Source organism: Etheostoma cragini, chromosome 3 (assembly GCF_013103735.1).
Source record: "Etheostoma cragini isolate CJK2018 chromosome 3, CSU_Ecrag_1.0, whole genome shotgun sequence".
Classification (NCBI taxonomy): domain Eukaryota; kingdom Metazoa; phylum Chordata; class Actinopteri; order Perciformes; family Percidae; genus Etheostoma; species Etheostoma cragini.
Window position 1 is genome coordinate 13449840 of NC_048409.1, and position 20154 is coordinate 13469993.

General features: G+C 40.4%; 1 protein-coding gene across 3 annotated transcripts in view; it reads left to right on the forward strand.

Moving 5' to 3' along the window:
• Positions 1-1647: 1647 nt before the first annotated feature.
• Positions 1648-20154, forward strand: part of arhgef12a (Rho guanine nucleotide exchange factor (GEF) 12a) — a 47116-nt gene continuing 28609 nt past the window's right edge. For all 3 annotated transcript variants that reach the window (XM_034862198.1, XM_034862205.1, XM_034862215.1), the window contains exon 1: positions 1648-3076. In XM_034862198.1, coding sequence (XP_034718089.1) covers positions 3045-3076 — 32 coding nt within the window. In that variant the 5' untranslated portion in view covers positions 1648-3044. The remainder of the gene's footprint in view (positions 3077-20154) is intronic.

The following is a 20154-nucleotide window of genomic DNA, read 5'->3' on the forward strand; positions in this document are numbered from 1 at the left end:
ACTAAGGGATCTGCTGCATTAGCATCAATTAAATGCCACCAATACTCAAATTTTATTAGCTTGAGACTGCAGTTACCTAAACTGTCCACATGATGGTGTCATGTCAATACTATATGAATGACTAGTGAGGCGATATGAGCATTCATTTTGCAATACTAAGATAAAAATATTAAAAAAGGGGGGGGGGGGGGGATTAGAGCATTGTGTCACATTCTACTTATAGTTAATCAAAATTGGCCAGTTTGTTGTCCTTTCAAGCATTTTTTTATTATTTATAAAAAATGATTTCATGCATTGGAGCATGCAAAGTTTAATACTGTGTATGGTAGTGATGATACTTTGTATTGCATTATATTGTAGTTTTGCACAGTATAGTGTCAGCCAATCATATAAATTAAAAATAGAATTGCAAGGCACAACACAGTGAAGATAATCATACATTATACATTTAGTATGCTAAAAGGGTCATAGGAACCAAACCAACAAACAAACAAAGTAGATTGAGAGACAACAGAGAAGAATACTTTTACTCACCAGCACTGGCTATTAAAGATAAATAAGATATGGACAGATTCACTGTGGTAGTGCAAATAATTGTCTCTTGAACACCCATCAATATTCATTTTTTATGACATTGGTGATGTGATGTGAAGTGTGTTTTTTTGGGGTAAAATGTCAAAAAAAGTACATGCTCACTAGCTGCACTTTTTTTTACACACACACACACACATACAGTATGAGTGCCTTGTTGATGATGGGCAATGGATGGACTGTAAGCTGTACATAAGGAACATAATGACTGTTCTCCCAGTCCCAGACCAACCACAGAGCCATGAAAACGATGAAATAATCATACAACAACATGCATAATCATCAAGTTTGTCAACCACCTAAAGAAAAGTGCCTCCTTACTGGAAAATTCTTAGGACTGGTTTCCCCAGTCATGGAAAAGTAAACAATAACGCGATACATGTCTAAACAACTAGGGATGTAACTGATGAGTAGTTCCGTTATCAATTAATATATTGATTATACAATCAATACAATTGTTTAGTCTATAGTATATAACTCTCAGAGAGATGCTGTCTATGTTCAATAGTCAAATAATGTGGGCTACAAGTCTAATGAATTGTATTTGGGTTGCCACTAACAATTATTTTCATTATCAATTTATCGTTTTTTTCTAGAAAATAATCGACAAATACAAAAAAATGTGTCCATCACAAGTTCCAAGGGTCTAATGTGATGTCTTCAAGAAAATGTGAAAAGCTGCAACCAGGTATTTTTGTTGTTGTTGTCATCCCCCTCCCCCCCCCCCAACAAAAAAAATAAATAATAAAACAGATGATTAATTGATAATTAAAATTGTTGCAGATTCATTGTTTGTAAATGGATTGATTGATGCAGGTCCATATGTTATACTTTTTATTCATAACTTATATAAGCCTAACGTTACTTTAAAATAATTTCAATAGCCTACTATGTGAATGCTATACTACCCATACTATTAGTAGTAGTAGTAGTAGAAGTAGGAGGAGTAGTAATAATAGTAGTAGTGGCGGTATTATAGGTAGGCTGCTGTTGTTATTGTCGTGTTACTTTGCAGTAACATTATGCTGAAACAAAATGAGTTTTCCCATCTCCCGGCGGAAGTGGTTAGTTGAAGCGCTACTGGACTCCAACAGCTAGCTGGCTAGGGCGTTGCTAGCGGCAAAAGTGGGATTTTTGGTACCTTTCCGCAAGTTATATTATTGTACAAATAACGTCTTGCGTTGGAAAAACAGCGTTTGCTGTTCGCTACAAGTTTTAACCGCCTCTGTAGCTTTTAGCCGTTGTTTACAGAGGACTGGTGTTGCTTTCTGCCCCGTTAGCTGGCCACATAGCTAGCCTGCTTCCATCCACGGGAATTCTGCCGAGAAACGACTGAATTCTGGAAACATGGAGTCAAGGAACGTCGCGCTGTGCTAACCGACTTCACTGGATTTTCTTTTTCTAAGGAGACTTTCTGAAGGACATAACACGGAAACCTCGCAAGCCAGTCAACATCCATGCAGTGTTGTACATATATTTTTCGGTCGTTGGCCGGCTCATTGTTGTGAACGGGAGTTTGCTTAGTTTGCACTCGAAACAAGAGCATACGAAGCAAAGTTTTTTGCTGAAAGAGCTCATCTGTTTTGTTAGCTGGTAGCTGGCGAGATTCAACGCCAGCCAGCTTTCCGTGAGAAAGAATCTTTTGAAAAGCAACAGTGCTTTTTTTTTTTAAATCGACCATATAACAAATTTGGCTTTCAAATCCAACGTCTTACACCGGTATCACATTAGCTGCAGTTGTTGCTAATTTGTAACACGGGTCGTTTAAACTCGTTATTGAGCGATTCTCATGGTCACGGGAGAGTCTTCCCCACAGCCACAGACAGGAATTTCTGGGAGCAGGGAATATCAAATGGGACTGGAGGAATTTTCAGCATCTTCAAAGACCATTTAGGAACCGAGGCCAATCAGTCGAACTGGGGTGGTGGCAGACGAACTACATTGCAGGGCCAAGGTGTCCGTTGCATTGGAATAACGTTACATATTTTTTATACATTTTATATCGGCGGAAAACTGGGATGTGAATGCAAAGGATTTATACAAGGAGTCCATACATGCACGATAACTTGTGCCAGCTGACGCAGTATATTTATTCGTGTTTGCAAAATATTGTTCATAGCCGGGGTAGGATATCATCTGACTGCACAGCTAATACGACAGAGGCCCCGATTAATTTAGATCTGCACTGTAGATTTCTTGCTATTGGATTTTGGCAAGGATTATTGGTTTACAGATAGCACATAGGTAGTTTTTATTTTTGTTCCTCTAGTGTTTGAACGTGCCTTTCAACAACCCAGCAGTGTTCTATAGGTCATCTATTGTCAACACTATTCTCAAAATCCTTGCCTACTTCAGACGAATGCCCGAGAAGGTCGCTCCAGGAAATCGCCTCATCACACTCTGGAAAATGTTAATCGGATATAATTTGCTGCAAATCTAGAACCGGAAGCCCAATGAGTGACACACAGTCCAGCTTCACTGACAGGTACAGTACGTTCTATTAATGCACTGTCTGCACTCTGTCTGCACTTGTAAAACATAACATTTTCTTAAAGTTTCTTGATGATATTAACATGAGTGATGATACATGTTTTACACTGTCCAAGTAAAGCACTTCTTTACGGCGCAGTGCTCGTAATAACTACGTTATACAATCTAATTACTAAGGATGGACATCAGATGTTGACGTAAACATTGCTGATTTCAGCATGGCTAAAGGAGTTCTCTGCAGACAGTCAAGTAGTGCTTGTCCAGTGATTGAGAAGGCCTGCCACAGTGTGTGTGCCAGGGAACAGTCGCCTGGGATCCCTGTACACGTTTCAACATCTCTACTACCTCATAAGCTTTTTAAAGCTAACCTTCTCCTGCACCTATTAAAGCGATTCCTGGATTTAGAAAAAGACCTTAACTTCGTCAACTAATCACCTTATCTAAGACACCTGTCAACTTACTGTTCACCATTACAACTCCTTAATATTCTAAGTCCTGTATCAAACAATTCATTTAACTATGTAAATATTGTACATATCCACACTCCTTATATTTCTTTATCTATATTTCTACTCTGATATTTATATACTTCTTGAAACTGTAACACAGAATTTCTTTTTGGGGCTCAGTAAAGTATTTCTGATTCTGATTAAACTCCAAGATCAGGACCATAGGAACACACTAAAGGGTGTAAAGGACCAGTCTGTATTGCCTTAAGCCATTAGGATATCATTTGTCAGTATTGTTATTATTGTGCTATTAGAATAATGAATTCATCGGCGTTTTGGTATCTGGTGAATTTGGAGGTTTCTATTCTCTATTTGATACTTGGTACTGTGATAGTGAAACAGAGAAGTGAAGCTGTTGCATTACGTCAAGCCTCCACACCTAAATCCCATATACTTGCAAGGAAAGCAGGCCAATACAGTGGAATGTGGTCGGTGGATTCAGAGCAGAAGGAAGCTGTATTGCACAGGTTGGGATCTGAAATATCCTCCTGGCTGGGGCATGAGCTAGAGGCTAAGCCCAATTCCATTTTACATGACCCCCTTCCCCCACTGCTAGGATGGCAACACTGTCTGTCACTAACTGCTATTGTGGTGCTGAACTGTGTTTAAAAATAATAATAATAATAATAATAATAATAATAGTATTACCACAACCTGCTGGTGCTATTGACTAAACCAGTGGAGATGCCATTTTATGTTTGCTTGCTTTTAGCAGAAAAATGAACAAATCAGGGTTTTCCAATCACTTACAAAAAACTGCATGGAAACACAAACTGCTGTTGATTGGCAAATACATCAGAAATACTGATGTCATAAAGCACCTAATGTTAGGATGGCAATTAGATACAGTGGGCTATATTTGGTCATTTCAAATTTACTGCTGCATGTGAAGGCTTGAGACTGACTCTTTATTCAGAGTATGTGGGTTGATATGTTTAGAGTGAGTTTGTTTTGGTTTCACGGGGCCTGTGTTATTAAAGTCATAATTGTCACTCCACCAGTAAAACATGATCCAAGACCCCAAAAAGCAGTCTGTAGACTGTGCAAGCAACTAACGCTTTACCTCTGTTGCACAAAATGTGTTGTTTGGACTGCAGCAGTTTTTGATAGTGTTTTGGTTGATACTGTCTTTATTGATTAATAGTGTTGTCTGTCTCTCCTTCTCTCCTTAAGTCCATCTGTATTTCCCTGTCTTGGCTTTCCCTTCTTCTATGTGTGGTGTTGTGCATTTTGTTTACGCTCTGTTTTCTAAGGTGGGAGAATGCGTCCAACATCTATTGGGGTTGGGCGGCCAGCCAATGGGTCAGTTTAGTGTGCTGTTAGCTCTTTGTCATAGAGTTCTGCTGATCTCCACGTTTTTCCCACCCACCCACCCACCCCCCTCCCCCCACTGAGGCCCTCCCTGTGAAGTGGTGCTGGTGACATAACTAATAGTAAACAAAAGCTTTTAGTGGTTGTCTGCTGTAGGCTTCTCTCCAGGTTCACCATTGTAGGTCAGGTACATTCAGGGAGGCAGGTTGGTTGGTATGTCTTTATTGTTACCCTGTTGGAGGACAGCTGTTAAATTATGTCTGTGGCTGGTTAATGGTAATAGAGTTGCATTTTAACAAGGTTGTCATTAATTGATTCATTAATCTAATTGTTGATTATGTGATTGGGCAATTGCTCATTTAGTCTTTATATGTACAATTATAATGCCAAATGCCCTTCAAAACTTAACAGATTGTTTATTTTGTTCAGCCAGCTTTTGATTTACAACAATATAAAAAGACACGTTTTAGAATCTGCTTGGTGTTAAAACTTGATAAATAGATAAGGTACAATCTGTAATCTAAATTCTTTTCAACTGATATTTCTGTCTATTGTACTAATAAAGTAATTATGTCAACACCAAGTGATAATAACATAGGCACTCGAGTCAATATTTGTCTTACTTAGATGAACAATGTTTTTTATTGAGTAGTACTGACAGCTCGGTCTACTTGTATGCGTCTCCTGTAAATTGGCATCCCTCCCTTATAATGCAGTATGCTTCTACTCCATCTAGTCAGCGCTGATAGTGGGGAAGCTGCGTCAGCTACTCTGAACTGGGCATTCAAATGAGTATCCAGGAGTAATTTAAAGCTCTGATCAGAAGTACAAAGGCTCCAGCTCAGCATGCAGTGCAGAATGGTGGTATTTATACACTTGAAAAAAATTTAACAAATAATTGATCCACAACTACTAAAGGTATCAGACTATAGGATTAGCAGCTGTGAGTTACCTTGTCACTTTCAAGTAGGATAGTTGTATGTGTCTTACGAGAAGTTGCTGAGTAAGATATGACTCCATACATTCTATGTTTCCAGCTTCCACTGTATAAATATGCCACTTTTTACAGTCAATACTTTTAACAATATATTATAGTAATTTAAAAGTATATTTCACTGCTGGAAAGATGAATATGTATTTAAATTGAAATGTGATGAAATGTGAAATCCTTTAGAAGTTGGTTCCTTCTAGAACAAGAAAAGCCAGAAAATGTAATTTTGGCTCATATAGATAAAAGACAACAACTCCCAGAATGCACTTGCTTTGCTTCCCTATGATGCCACCCCCAAAGCCACGCCTACCGGTTACAGAGGGAAGTCAAGACAAGTGGGTTTATTGTCATTTCAACCATATACAAAACAACATTTTGCTGTGATTCAAGTGCTGTTACACATTTAAAATATGTAAAAAGAACATTATCTAAAAACAAAATACAAGATAGGCTACATTTTAGTGCACACACATTATATAAAAATACACATACACATAAAGTGCAATGACTACTTAAAGTAGATCATTTAAGACAGACAAGGGATAGGACAGACAAAATACAGGGCCTGAATAGACTTGTAACAGAGCACTGATTGTTATAAGTTAGGTTCACCCTCTTTGGAGCTCACTGATGGCTCTGTTCAGCTAACGCATTGGTAGCATTAGCGCTTGGTGGGGTGTTAGCACAGAGTATAAACAAAGCCGTGAATGTAGAATGGACGGCATTTAACAGACACAAACTCTACCAGCGGTGAGCAGTAGTTGGACATAAGCACCAAATTTCTGCACCAATCCGTACAGACTGTGTGCACAGGCCCCGTCCACGGGTCCTACCCAACAGAGCAGCCTCTCTATCTGCTTGGAAGGCTAGCAGGCCTGGTAGCTGGATAGCAGAGTCCGGTATAGTGTTTCCACAAAAACACAGCAGTCTCTGAACTTGCAAGTTTTGTTGAAGTTAGATGTAGTCTAGTTTGTTGTCTAATGAGTGGACATTTGCAAGCAGGATGGATGGGACAAGTGGCCGTCCAGTGTTAGCTTTTCACCTAGCTCGAACTCCTGCCCTCATTCCGCGTTTCTGCTTTCTCGTACACCGCTTTCGATGTCCCCTTCCCTGGCTAGCGGCATCAAGTGACATCGCTGGCTGAGGTGCTGGTCTCCAAAGCAGGTGAAGCTTGCGTAATGTGTTGAGTATTTCATCCGTAATACATTTTCTTCATATTGTCCGATTTGTACCAGCAGTATCCCGGTGCTACACATGTGCAGTAGTTTGAATGCACATGCCGAAAAAGTCTTTGCAAGATAAACATTTTATATGCTACTGCAGCAGCTGCTCCCGTACAGGTAGCCACGAGCATTGGATTCGCTCACCAGATCTTCAAAACTACCTTCCGCTATCGTGGTTAGCCTCCTAAAGTATGAATTAATTACTCAACTTTCTCCACAGAGCAATTAGCCTTTTAACTTAACTTCAAGATGGCTGACACTCAACTCACATCGGGTAGTTACAGTCCCACCCCCTATGGGTTGGTTGAAAACAAGGGGAACTAGTTGGCTGTAGTCTATATTATCTGGGCAAAAATGCCTCCCGTGATGCAAAACAACGTTTTTTGCCTCATCGTAGTTTTGTTTTCCAGAAAGACAATACAGCAAACTCTGGTCTCTGGTCTGGGGGACATGAGGGAGGGAAACACAAGCATAATACGTCCGGGTTTCTACTGATAAAAAGCTTAATGCTGATCGGTGAAGTATCCCTTTTAAATTTCTTTTGGTTTTTCACTGTTGGTTGAACAAAAAAAACAATTTGAAAAGACATGATCCAGAAATATGTTTTTTTCCCTCACATTTTTGCCTTTATTTGACAGCTGAATCTGTAGGAACGGGGTAGCAAGAGAGGTTTGACAAGCACAGCACAGTGCGTTATAAGGTAATCGCTGTAAACACTCACCTACCTAGGCATGGTGTTCATTTTTGACTATTGTATAGTATTTTATATACCAAACATTTAATCGGTTAATTGAATAATAAATTATTAATTAAATAATAGGGAGATTAATTAACAATAAAAAAATACTTGTGAGTTGCCGCCCTGGTTCTTGTATACCTAACAATTTCCCACTGCACCAGACAGTGTGATTTTCCTTTATGTTTTAAGATTTGAGAAGGAATTCACTTCCTCCCTAACTTTAAATGAAAGAGCAGAGTCCTGTTAATAGTTTCTAACTATACCTTAACAATGCTTGCTGTAGCCTGTATGCCTTCTTTTCCATTACAATCTTTGTCACTTTTTTTCGGTCACCTCACGCACTGGTCAGCCTAAATTTCACTTGATGATGTGTTGGCTCATAATGTGACCAAGGTGATATCTCCACCACCTACATGACTGTTTGTTTATGCCAAATACATTTTAACATGCTCCAGGTTGTGAGCAGGTGTGCAACGTCACATCTTCCTACCCTTCCTTTGGGGCCCTACTCATTGAATAGAGAGTAAAAACTTTATACTTAATTTATTTGCTGTGAAATATATGTATTAGCTTAAATTAAAAACAAGGGCCTCTGTGTACAAGGTAGTCCATCAACACGTTTTACTTTGAAGAATACCTTTATGGAATACATCTGTTAAACAAATTCCACCTAAGGCAGATTATTTTTACTTTGTGATGCAGAAAATACCAACGCAACAGAAACACCTTTATAGTCTTTTATTTAAAACACAACAGCTCTGCCATTATCCCTACCTTTCACAAAGAGTATCATATCAAGCATTGGTTCAGATTATGTCAGAGAGTGTTGATTCACTTCCTTAGTGAAGAGGGAGGTTGTGGTTTGTGGTGCTGCAGTGAAAGGCATTTCTAAAACTTTGTCCCCAAGGGGTAAAATTTAAGAAAAACAAGTATGAAAGCTCTAAGAAGCCCAGGTTGATCTGTTGCAAGTGCATATTTGTCAATTGTCACAAGTTCCTTTCACACAGTTGTTGCGTTATGGTATACATCAGGAGTGGCTGTACAACTTCCATGTGCACAGCGCAAAAAAGGGAAAGCAGTTTGATTGCAGCCCGGATCATTGATTTGGAGAACAGCTTGGTCTCAGATCTTGTGTGGAGTTTGGATGTTAAAAGCACTACTCTGGATGTTATATTTACCTTTTCAACATCTGCCATGACTACAACCACCCACAGACACATTTTGTCATAAATCACCAGTTACAAGGGAAGCTTATTGATCCATATCAGGGGTACTCTAACTCATAATCAGTCCTTTCCTCCTGCATTCTGTCCCATGTCAGACCTTTATCCCATTTACATAATAATTTGAATTAGGTTTTTATCCTACTATGTTGTCATTTGCCCTTGTGTCTCCCTGGAGTTATTCTGCTGTTGCAATTACATTTGTCAGTGATGCGTTAAACACAGTGCTCTGGAAATGTTGTTGTTGACGACATGGTCAAATTTTGGTGAAGGTAGTCAGTTTTATATTTTCTATGCAGCAAAACCGCTGCAATATCCTCTGTTTTTCTCGGGGATGTGATAAAAGCTGGGTTCGCAGCTCAATATTTTCATTGTTACTTGAATCATTTGTATTGCAACTTACTAACTACTGCAAGTCAGCAAGGAAGGCCTGACCAAATTCTTAGTCGTCTTCTTTTTTTGTTTAATAGAATGTAAACGAGGACCCAAGGAAGATTCTGCTCACACCAGGATGTCACTTTGGCAGGCACACACCAACTCTCACCATACTCTGTCCATACTTGCCAGGTCCCATTTCACTCTTTTTTTCACACACTCTCTCAATCACATCTATCATTTATTCCTTTTACTTGCTTTGGTCAGTCCTTTTCTCCCATCACTACCACATTTCCATTAGGCCTAGTGGTAGAGTGTAATTACTGTTGCATCAAATTTGCCTTCACAAATTAGCCAAATAAAGATGAAAAGTAGACAGGTAGAAATGGCGCTTGTGTGTTTTTGTAGGGTAATGTTTTTTCTTTAGTTATTTTTGTCAAGAAAGACCTGGCTAAAAGGAAATAAATGGGAGATAGCAAAAGAGAGCGAGACGACAGAGAGGAAAATAAGCACGTATTACCCATAATGCCCTTGGGGTAGTGATGTTATAGTGTGTGGGTAAAGTCTAGGCATTAGCTGGGGCTCTGAGTGCTGAGGGAGTTGGGGTCTATCACCCAGCCCTGTGATGCTGATGCTTGTGGACACCCTCTAGAATCTGGCCCCGTTAGCCAGAAGAGCTTCAGGGCTCAAACATTACTTTCACTTCACAAAAGACAGGGTAACTACAATAGAGAAAAAGGGGACAAGGGTAGAGAGCTGTCTTGCCCAAGTGTCATGTCCTCACATGTCCATTTAAGGATTTGGTAACCATGAACTAGGCTTGTGCCTTCAAGCTAACTGACAATTGTAATGCCACAATATTCTGCAGACTGCACAGTGGCACAAGAGATGTGATGCTGGGGATTAATCTGAGATTTCTTGCTGTTAATTGATTGATTTTGTAATGTACAGTACATACAATACATATTTTGTAAGTGCACAAGTAACATATGGGCAATCTTTGTTTAATGGATAGTTGACGTTAAAAAGCAACAGTAATTGGGTGTCATTCCTGTGGCCTGTTTATATCCCCTTCCCTGGCTGTCAGAGTGGCTATGCTCTAATTGTATGTGTCTCTGTGTGTTATGTATAGGATGTATTTTAGAGAGAGACCAGCAGCCTGCTGCAGCGCAGTGATTAATCCTGGACTGCCTGTTTCTGCTGATTCAGGGGTGACTAGACAGACTAACACATCCCTTCCCTTTCTCTAAAAAACTGTCAGTTTGGTCATCAACCTGCAGGCAGTAATGTGCTTTTTTACCACATGTTGCATCAGCTTAAATGTCATCATAGGTCTGCTTCTAACAGCCAGTAATACACATTTGAGATCATTCCAGGATACCAGATCTCACACAAAAAGTCTGTCAAGCACTTGAGCAAGGCACCGTACCCCCACCCCCCAACAGCTCAGGGCGCTGGTCGAGCACTGGCAGTCCATTTGTGCATGAATAGGTCCTGAGCGTGTGTGTGTGTGTATTTCAGGCATGTGTGTAGGGATTATAATAAAAAATTATAACTTATTTTATATTAATTTATTTTAGTTATTAAGTAAATTCCCCAGTGGGGATCAATAAACACTGTCAATTAAATTAAATTAATTATCCATGGGTCCCATGCAGACAGTATATTTTTGTGCTAAAGTTAACAGCTAAATTGAAGCTAGTTACTCCCTTTAAAGAAGTAACTTGTGGATTAGAAAAGTTCTGAGGTTTTTGTGACAGGGCTCATGACCAGCAGCAGCGTGGACAGTGTAGCATGTTAAGCCACCTCTTTTCCTTTCCCAGTGCTGGAGGACAGCAGACAGCATAGCGTGAAGAAATGTCTATCCCGCAGTCCTCATGTCAGGAATCCTGATGAGGTTTATTGGGGCAGAAAGGGCACCGTTTTCCCCCTGAGGCTGTTGCTTGAGCTTCATAGCTATTGCTCCTGTCTCTCACACCATACCTTTCTCTCTCTCTCTCTCTCTCTCTCTCTCTCTCTCTCTCGTATGATTACACTGCTAAGGCCACACGCTGAGAGTGGCATCAGTGTGTGATATTAAACTATAAGATGTATATGTATATGATTGTATTCCGTCCACTAAAGGAAATAGTCTGTTCCGTCTTTACGGTTAGAATCCTGTCCATAGCAACACAAACTGTAGCTGTTTAATGCAACCCTTTGTCTATTACTCAACACCAGCTTACGGGCTGTGTAGTAGGCGTATATTTTATGGTGTGCTGCAGTGGTGGACAGATTACCCAGCTGCTGTTTTACTCACTGCAGGAATTGACACAACTTTAGCGTTGTAGTGAGCTAGCTAGTGGGCTGTTGGCTGCTCTAATTCACATTAAACTGAACATTTCCATTGACGGCGAAGTGAGACAGGGTGAATGGCTTCTTTGGGAATATTTATGTTGACGTTTATGTGCTCATTCATCTTGTTTCCTTTATGCACAACCCCGGTATGTTGGCACACCTGTAAGTTAACATTAAATATGTTGCAATGTTGCAATTAGCGTTGTTGTTCCTACGGCTATAGCGATTATAGACGGCATATAAAGATGCAGCAATAGACGCTCACCAGATCTGCTGTCATTGCTTGAATTGGAGGACAGAAATTGCTCCATGTTTCCTCACTTTTTGTCACTGTTGATAAATTAACCCAACTTCTGTCCTCCAGACAATGTGTAGCAACTGTCTGTTATCAAGAAAATAACAGACCGCATTCTACAGTAGAATTCAACCAAGCCATGTAAGAAAGATTAGATTAAGTGTGTGTGTGTGTGTGTGTGTGTGTGTGTGTGTGTGTGTGTGTGTGTGTGTGTGTGTGTGTGTGTGTGTGTGTGTGTGTGTGTGTGTGTGTGTGTGTGTGTGTGTGTGTGTGTGTGTGTGTGTGTGTGTGTTCTCTTCCATTGACAGCTTGAATGTATGAATCAGACTGTTTAAGAGACTGTATCATCATACCACTGAGATGGAATCACAGACCAGTTTTAAAGAGGTGGCATGAATGGCTAGCTGGCTGAAGAAGAGATATTACCAGTTAATGACGTTTTTATTATTAACAATTTTTTGTTTCAATAGCAAGATAAAGAACATGCAATTCACACCATGAACACATCCCCTATTAGTTCAATAATGGATCCAAAGTAACTTTTAACTGAGGAGGAAATAAGATACCCAGGTATAAGAAACCGTAATAAAGCAACTTAACATTTTGAAAAAGAGTAATTGATCCCGATTAGTCCACTAGATCTGCTAGGTTCGGTCACAAAAAGTAATATATAATCCGCATAAAGCATAAGTTTATGTACCATTCCTCCTACAATAACACCTGGGAAATTAGTCTCCCCCTTATTTGCTACCGCCAATGGCTCTATGGCTAAACAAAACAACAAAGGAGAAAGGGATGAGCCCTGTCTTGTTCCTCTTCCAAGAGCAAAGCATTTAGAATTGAACCCATTTGTTTGGACTGCAGCTTTTGGGTGTTAATACAGCACCTAAATCCATTTAATGAAAATTAAATTCAATTTTATTTATAGTATCAATTCATAACAAGATCATAACATATCTCGAGACACTTTACAGATAGAGTAGGTCTAGACCACACTAGACTGCATAATTAACAAGAGCGAAACAATTCTAGTTGTTCCCTCCAGACCAAGAAACAGTGCGACAGTGGCAAGGAAAAACTCCCTTTTAGGAAGAAACCTTGGACAGACCCAGGCTCTTGGTAGGTGGTGTCTGACGGGCCAGTTGAAATGAATAGTCACAATAAAAGATAAGAAGAGAAGGAACAGTGACTAAAAAAATGTGTAGTTTGTAGTAGTTCATTGCACAGCAGGGCACTGTGCGGCATTACAAGGCACCGCAGAGCATAGCAGGATGTAGCAGAGCATCGCAGGACGTGTAGCAGGACCACAGAGACAGCTGCAACCATGATCTTGGAGCCTCCCTGATCCACGGAAACATGCTGGGGGAAAAAGATCATAAGGACTCTGGGGAATGTCTCCCCAGAGCTAGGTTAGTAACGGGCATTTCTGGGACATTAATGCACACTGTTGGAATGGTTAAGGAGCGCAATGTGTCAAAGGAAGATCCCCGGCAGCCTAAGAGTATTACAGCATAACTAAGAGAGACAGGGTAAAGAGAGGAGGCTGGTCTGGCTGTACTGCCCTGCCTCCCTCTAGTTTTATTATATTAATGATTAAATTGTAAATTAATCTGATGACTATGAAGAGAAGCAGAGAAGAGAAGGAGTGCCACCTCCACGGATATACACCCTCCCCCGCCGGTCTAGGCGGACGCTGCATCTCCTCACTCTCTAAATATAAGCTTTATCAAAGAGGAGAGTTTTAAGTTTACTCTTAAATGGAATAACAGTGTCTGCCCCCCAAACCCAGACCGGAAGCTGATTCCACAGGAGAGGAGCCTGATAGCTGAAGGCTCTGGCTCCCGTTCTACTTTTAGAGACTCCAGGAACCACAAGTAACTCTGAATTCTGGTAGCATAGTGCTCTAGTGGGACAATAAGGCACTAAGAGCTCTTCTAGATCAGATGGTGCTTGACCATTTAGAGCTTTGTAGGTCAGGAGAAGGATTTTAAATTCAATCATAGATTTTACATGAAGCCAATGCTGAGAAGCTAATACAGGAGAATTATGATCTCTCTTCTTAGTTCTTGTCAGAACACGTGCTGCAGCATTCTGGATCAGCTAGAGAGTCTTAAGGGACTTCTTTGATTATCCTGATAATGGAGAATTACAGTAGTCAAGCCTGGAAGTAACAAACGCATGGACTAGTTTTTCATCATCGTTTTGAGACAAGAAGTTTCTAACTTTTGCAAATGTTACACAGATGAATAAAGGTTGGTTTTAGATGGGCGTAAAAGGATATATCCCGATCCAAAATGCTGCTAAACCAATACATTCCCAGAATTTTGAACACATAGCCCCATATCAACCATATCAAATGCCTTTTCGCCATCAAGAGAAATAGCAGCTATTGTATCTGGGATTGTCTATTAGCTACAGACCATGGAATATCTGAATAGCTACGCCCGAGAATAAACCCCACATGATCAGGACAAATTAAAGAAGTAATTACCACATTTAATTTGTTTGCCAATTATTTTTTAAATACTCATAACATGTAACTGTGTCAAGGAAATTGGGTGGTAATTCCAACAGTCTCCTGGGTCTTTCTAAGACGAGGTTTCCGCTATGTCAGCAGCGGCACACCGCTGTATAACGTTACTGTTCCTGGTTAGTAGGGATGCATATAGCTCAAAACCAAAATAAAAAAAACACAGTAATGTTCCCTCAGCATTTTTGTTGCTATATATTTCAACTCAGCTGTTTACTAAGGCTAATGAAAGTGAATGTTCCACTAATATTCCCGTTTACATGTAGCCACGCAGAATATGATTTTTCAAAGTTTACCAGTCGTGGCGGACTTGTTGGACCGTACAAACGCAGCGTCTTGCTTTCCTTTAACCAGCTTCTTGAGAAGGTTGGTGTAGCGATTTGTGCACATATCCAAAACCTTAGTGATAGCAATGTCTTTGATCATTTTTAAAAGTAGTGTGTTTCTCCTTATCTGGTCTGCAGCCTCGAAAACTGCTAGCTGGTTGGTTTGTTTACAGCAACCATAGCAATGCCCAGAACTGACCATAAGCCGTAAACAAGCAAGAGGCCGTAAAATGGGCATGAACTGCAGTAAAATCCCAGATTGAGGCGCTTATTCCTAATGCGCTGTATACTTGTCCAAAGAAGGCCTCTAAAATCCAAATAATGCCGGTATCCCACGTCTTAATTGGCAAATGCAAATTTAGGAAGGTATTTGGAATATCCAACCGGAATATGTTATTTACATGACCTGTATCAAATTCAGATTAATGTCATATTCTGAATAATAGTGTAATCTTGGTGTGCGTGTTTACACACACACTGCTTAGTTATTACGGTATTAGTGGCCATAGTTAGTAAAAATGTGATGTGAGATTTACATTGCAAAATGCGTTATGTATTTGGAATTGTTCAATGGCTACGTGGAATATCTGTGAAGCTAAACGGAATCACTGTAGTAACATTCTAGTTCAGCTGCAAAAAAAGCTGACAAAAACAGCTCTCTATATTATCTATAAATGCCATCGCCCTTCGGGGGCATTCAAATGTCTTAACTCCTTGGTGTCGACTTTGAGCTTAGCAGGGTTTAGCATTCCGAATCTCCCCTCTCGCTCATGCAGTTTCTTCTTACACTCCTTAAATTTGTCACACTTCATCTGTGTTGCTCTGGAGTCGTCCAGAAAGAGCATTATGTTGTTATTTCACCAAGCCAGCTTGCCCTTGTTTCTTGCCACTCGCAGACCATATTTCCTGTACAATGATCTAAAAAATCTTGCCAGAATGGATCTCTCTCCTGCCCGGGCTGCTGCCTGGCGATTCTATGTGCACGTTCAACCCTGCATTTTCCCTCTATCTCTAGCAAATCCTGAATCAGCTCCTCCAAAAACTTCTACTGCATCGCCCCCTTCTCTGCCCTCGGCGAAAGGCCCACAAGAAGAGCATTGTTGCATTGCATTCAATTTTCTAACTCTTCACTTTTTCCCAGATAGGTCAACCTCTTTCTTGATAGCTCTGTTGGCTCTTTTTAGATTCCCCCCCCCCCGCTTCCTGATCTCATCCATTCTGGGGATTAAAGGAGAATTTTGGAAACATTTTACGTTAATCTTCATTTCTATGAATATGCTTGTACTTTAGATGTAAAGGAGAGATCTGGACACTGTTTACTTTTTCCTGCTACACCGGGACTTCAGCGCGAGACTACAGCTAGCCTTCTCTAACTGTGCCACTGTGCAAGCCAAAGACCTAATTTGGCCCCTTTTCATGTAGGTAAATAGTCACTGATATGGTCATAACCAATACAGTGCTCAATTACCTATTTTTAAGGGGGGAATAAACTTCAAGTTTTCATCGCAAATGCATGACCTGTCCTCTAGAGGACATAGCCAGACCACTGTGGGGGACAACAAAGGCGGGGAGAAATCAGAAACAAGGATGCCAGCAAGGCCTGCTAGCGCGGCTAAGGGAACTACCACACAAATTGACACTGCCAAGCCTCCTACCAACCAACACCAGATTGATCACACACAAAATGGATGAGCTACAAATACACACTGAACAACTGCGTGATGATTACAGAAGCCTTGCTGAACACACTTATGACGGCCGGCAGCTAACGGGGCGAGCTACCTACTAGCAGGATAGAGACAGGGTAGATGAAGTTAAACAATGTCTAAGTTGAAAAATCATATTGTTGTCACGTAAGGGCCCTGTTTATGTTTGTTTATGTTATATATGTTTACAGACTTTTTAATTGAATTTTGGGTCTATTAAGTGGCACAAATAATCTCTAATACAACTACTGTTTTAGCTCAGTGGCAGCTCGTACACATAGCTGCAGCTAGTCCGTGTTGCCTGCAGCAATTCTTTTTTTGGGGGATTTTTTCAAAGTAGACGCATATTTATAGCAATCACGATACCCGTAAAAATTGGCCGGAATTCTCTTTTAAGGTAGAAAGTTTTGTCTCAAAACAATAGAGCGCCTGTCTAGTCCCCAAGTCATCTGAGATCTTCTCCAGCGCGGTAAAATGTTCACTAGTGTCCACCGGCGTCATGTTCTGAGCCTGTTGCTTTTCTACTCTGGGCGCATTAGCACCGCCATCTTGGACCTGCACAACCCTTTGGGCTTCAGTAATAAACTAGTCATACAAAGGTGTATGAACTATTATTGAAAACAGTGACTACAAAACATTAACTAATAACTTAGAAAGAATACTATTAACTACTAGAAAACTATTTATACAATAAACAAATCAGACCGAAAAAAATGATACAGTGTAAGTTAAGTGGGGATCCTAAACACACTGTTTTGTATTTTACATGTCCCTGCACTCATTAAGATCTCATCTGAACATACTTTTGTCATTCAAACAACTCATTAAAACATTTACAGGCCATTTTGAGCCCCATTTCATTCATACAGGTAATGAATCTGGTAATGGAAACTGACGGCTGGGTTAGCAACGGTTAGCAGTTAGCTCCGGTCAGGTCCAGTTAACTCTACCATAAAGATAAGTTTAGGATAAGACTGTTGCGCAGAGGGTGAGCAACCAGAATCTGATAAATGGCGTGGCTATCTATGGTTTATTAGTACAGTTAATCCCGCTCCAAGACCACCAGCAGCATGCTGCCACTAACAAAAGCCTATGAGTCCTGAGCCTGAAGGGAATGAGGAGACTGAGTCATGCGCACAGCACGGAACATCTCAAGGGGCAGGGGATAGAGGCCGCTGGTCTTTGTGCACTGTAAAAAAAATACATTTATAATTGGGGAAAAATGTAATTCAAATTTTATCTCACGGGGCACCCAAACACTGGCCTCAGCTCCTCCTGAGTGCAAATGCTTCTTAATATCTCCACAAGCCGTTTCTGTAGTTACATATTTGTAAAATGATAAATAAAGCAGTGCAATGTGGAGCTTCCTTTCCAACGTACTACTCTGTCATTACGTCACGTTACCCCCCTCATTTTCCAGCGCGATCTATCATCTGAACTTTTTTTGCAGGGTGCAAGATTATGTTGTATTTCACCTCCTGGAATGGCACACACCTCAGTCTGATCTCTGCAGCCAGCTGGCAACCCCTCAAAGTGTCCAATCCTCTCCTAGTTTTAGACCGGCCCCACCTCTCCCAGCCCCAACAACACCTGTGCTGTGAGCTGTGTTGCTCTCTGCTCCTGGTAGATTTTTGCAATAACTCCATATAGCACAAATTACAACAGCAGCACTGTCTGCAAGGGAAAAAGTCAGGGTAAGCAGCTTACTTCATCAAGTGTCCACCTCATTTTTTGCTTTGGATGTATCCTGGCAACTCCTATCCTCCTGATTATGATTTAGCTTTAAGTTAAACTCTTCTATAAATATCTGCCTTGACTGATTCTAAGTGGAACTGAGAATAACCTGAAGTGCTTCCCTTGAATCTTGCATGAGTTGGTCTAGTTCCTTATTGTTCACTGTTTTCCTTCCACTTCAGTTTGGTAGAGCCATTCAGAGAAATGGCTGTGTGTCAGAGTCCTGCTCCCTCAGGGCTGTTTGTCCCCCCCTACTTTACTACTTTCTCTCTCTCGTGGTCTGGTCTGGTCCTGGCCTCTCTTGCTGCCACTGTTGCTGCAGTTGGCCCAGCTCTGCCACAGTTTTCCATCAAAACACCAAACCTCAATGGAGCATTCAAGCCCAGGCCCGCTCCAGCGTTGCCCCTCCCTCTCATCCCACCCTGTTCTGACTCTGCCTTCTTTCTTCCTTTCTCACTCCGTGCACATTTAATGGTCCTGTCCAAGAAGAGGTCCTAGCTCAGACTTAAAGACTTTTATAGCTGTATCTGAGGGATTGAATGAGCTGAGGAAAATGTTCTTAAACGCTTTCTGGGGGGAAAAAACTAGAAGTATAAATACTGAGTAATATTTCTGATTAACGCCCGTGCCTGCGTTTGATAAATTGCAATGTCACTACAGTTCACATTGTAATATAAGTGTGTATTTTCTAGGGCTTCAAGAATGCTTATTTTTTGTTATAGGTAAACCCTTTGATTATTATCTCAATTAATTTAGTATAATAAATTTCACAAAATTGTGAAAAGTTGCCATCACAAAGCTCAAGCTAACGGATTCATTTCATTGTTTTCCTTTTTTACATGGTATTGGACCCGATACCGACACCAGCGTTTTCAGCAGTATCGGAGGCGATACTGATACTGGTAGCGCAAATGTTCAATAGTGGTTGTTTGATTTACTGTCAATCGACATTGTATGTTTCAGCTCTGGTATGTTCTCAGTTATCCTATAATGTGTTTATTGTTCCAATAACCGAGTTGTGTTTAAAGTATCATTAGGACTAAGAACAAAAAACTATTGATGTCTACTGGAGTGGTCAGAGAATTCACTGCGAATGTGTCAAGCCATTGTGACAGTTTACTAGAGATGAATAGGGAAGTTATGTGAGCTATGACTGTGTGTCAGTAAAAACTCAAGAGAAACCCCTTTAATCTGACCTGTCAGCTTTGCAGTGTCTTTATCCACCAAGATACAGGCCTACTGTGAAAAACATCTCCTCTCAGAATTTATAATCTAATATATCGCACAAAACGACAGGCTGTGACATTTAAGAACAACTTATTTATTGCTAAGGCCATATGGTCAAAATGAAATGATTTATTAAAAATGTAATAACAATTTATAACAATAAGTTATTTTACCAGTAAATTGCAAAAAAAAAATAACCACTAGATGGGAAAAGGGTATTTTACAATAACTTTTTTTTTTTGACAGCAGCTGCAGACTGTTGCACGTCCCGCTGTTGGAATCATCTACAGTGAAATACAGCTACACTTATAAACTGTGCAGCTGTCAGCATTTAACAGTATGTAATCCAGCTGCTAGCTGACGGTAGGCTACCTTTTGCTAGGTACGGTGCTGCTCATGAGTATAAATCGTAAGCATCAGGTCTCGGTACCCAGCCCTACGGTCAGCTCTGCAAAATTTAGGCTGAATTTTCTTTTTTACAGATAGTTGTGTTTTATCTGGTTGATGTTGGGCACTAAAGGCTTGTGGTGATGAGTCCCTCATCGGG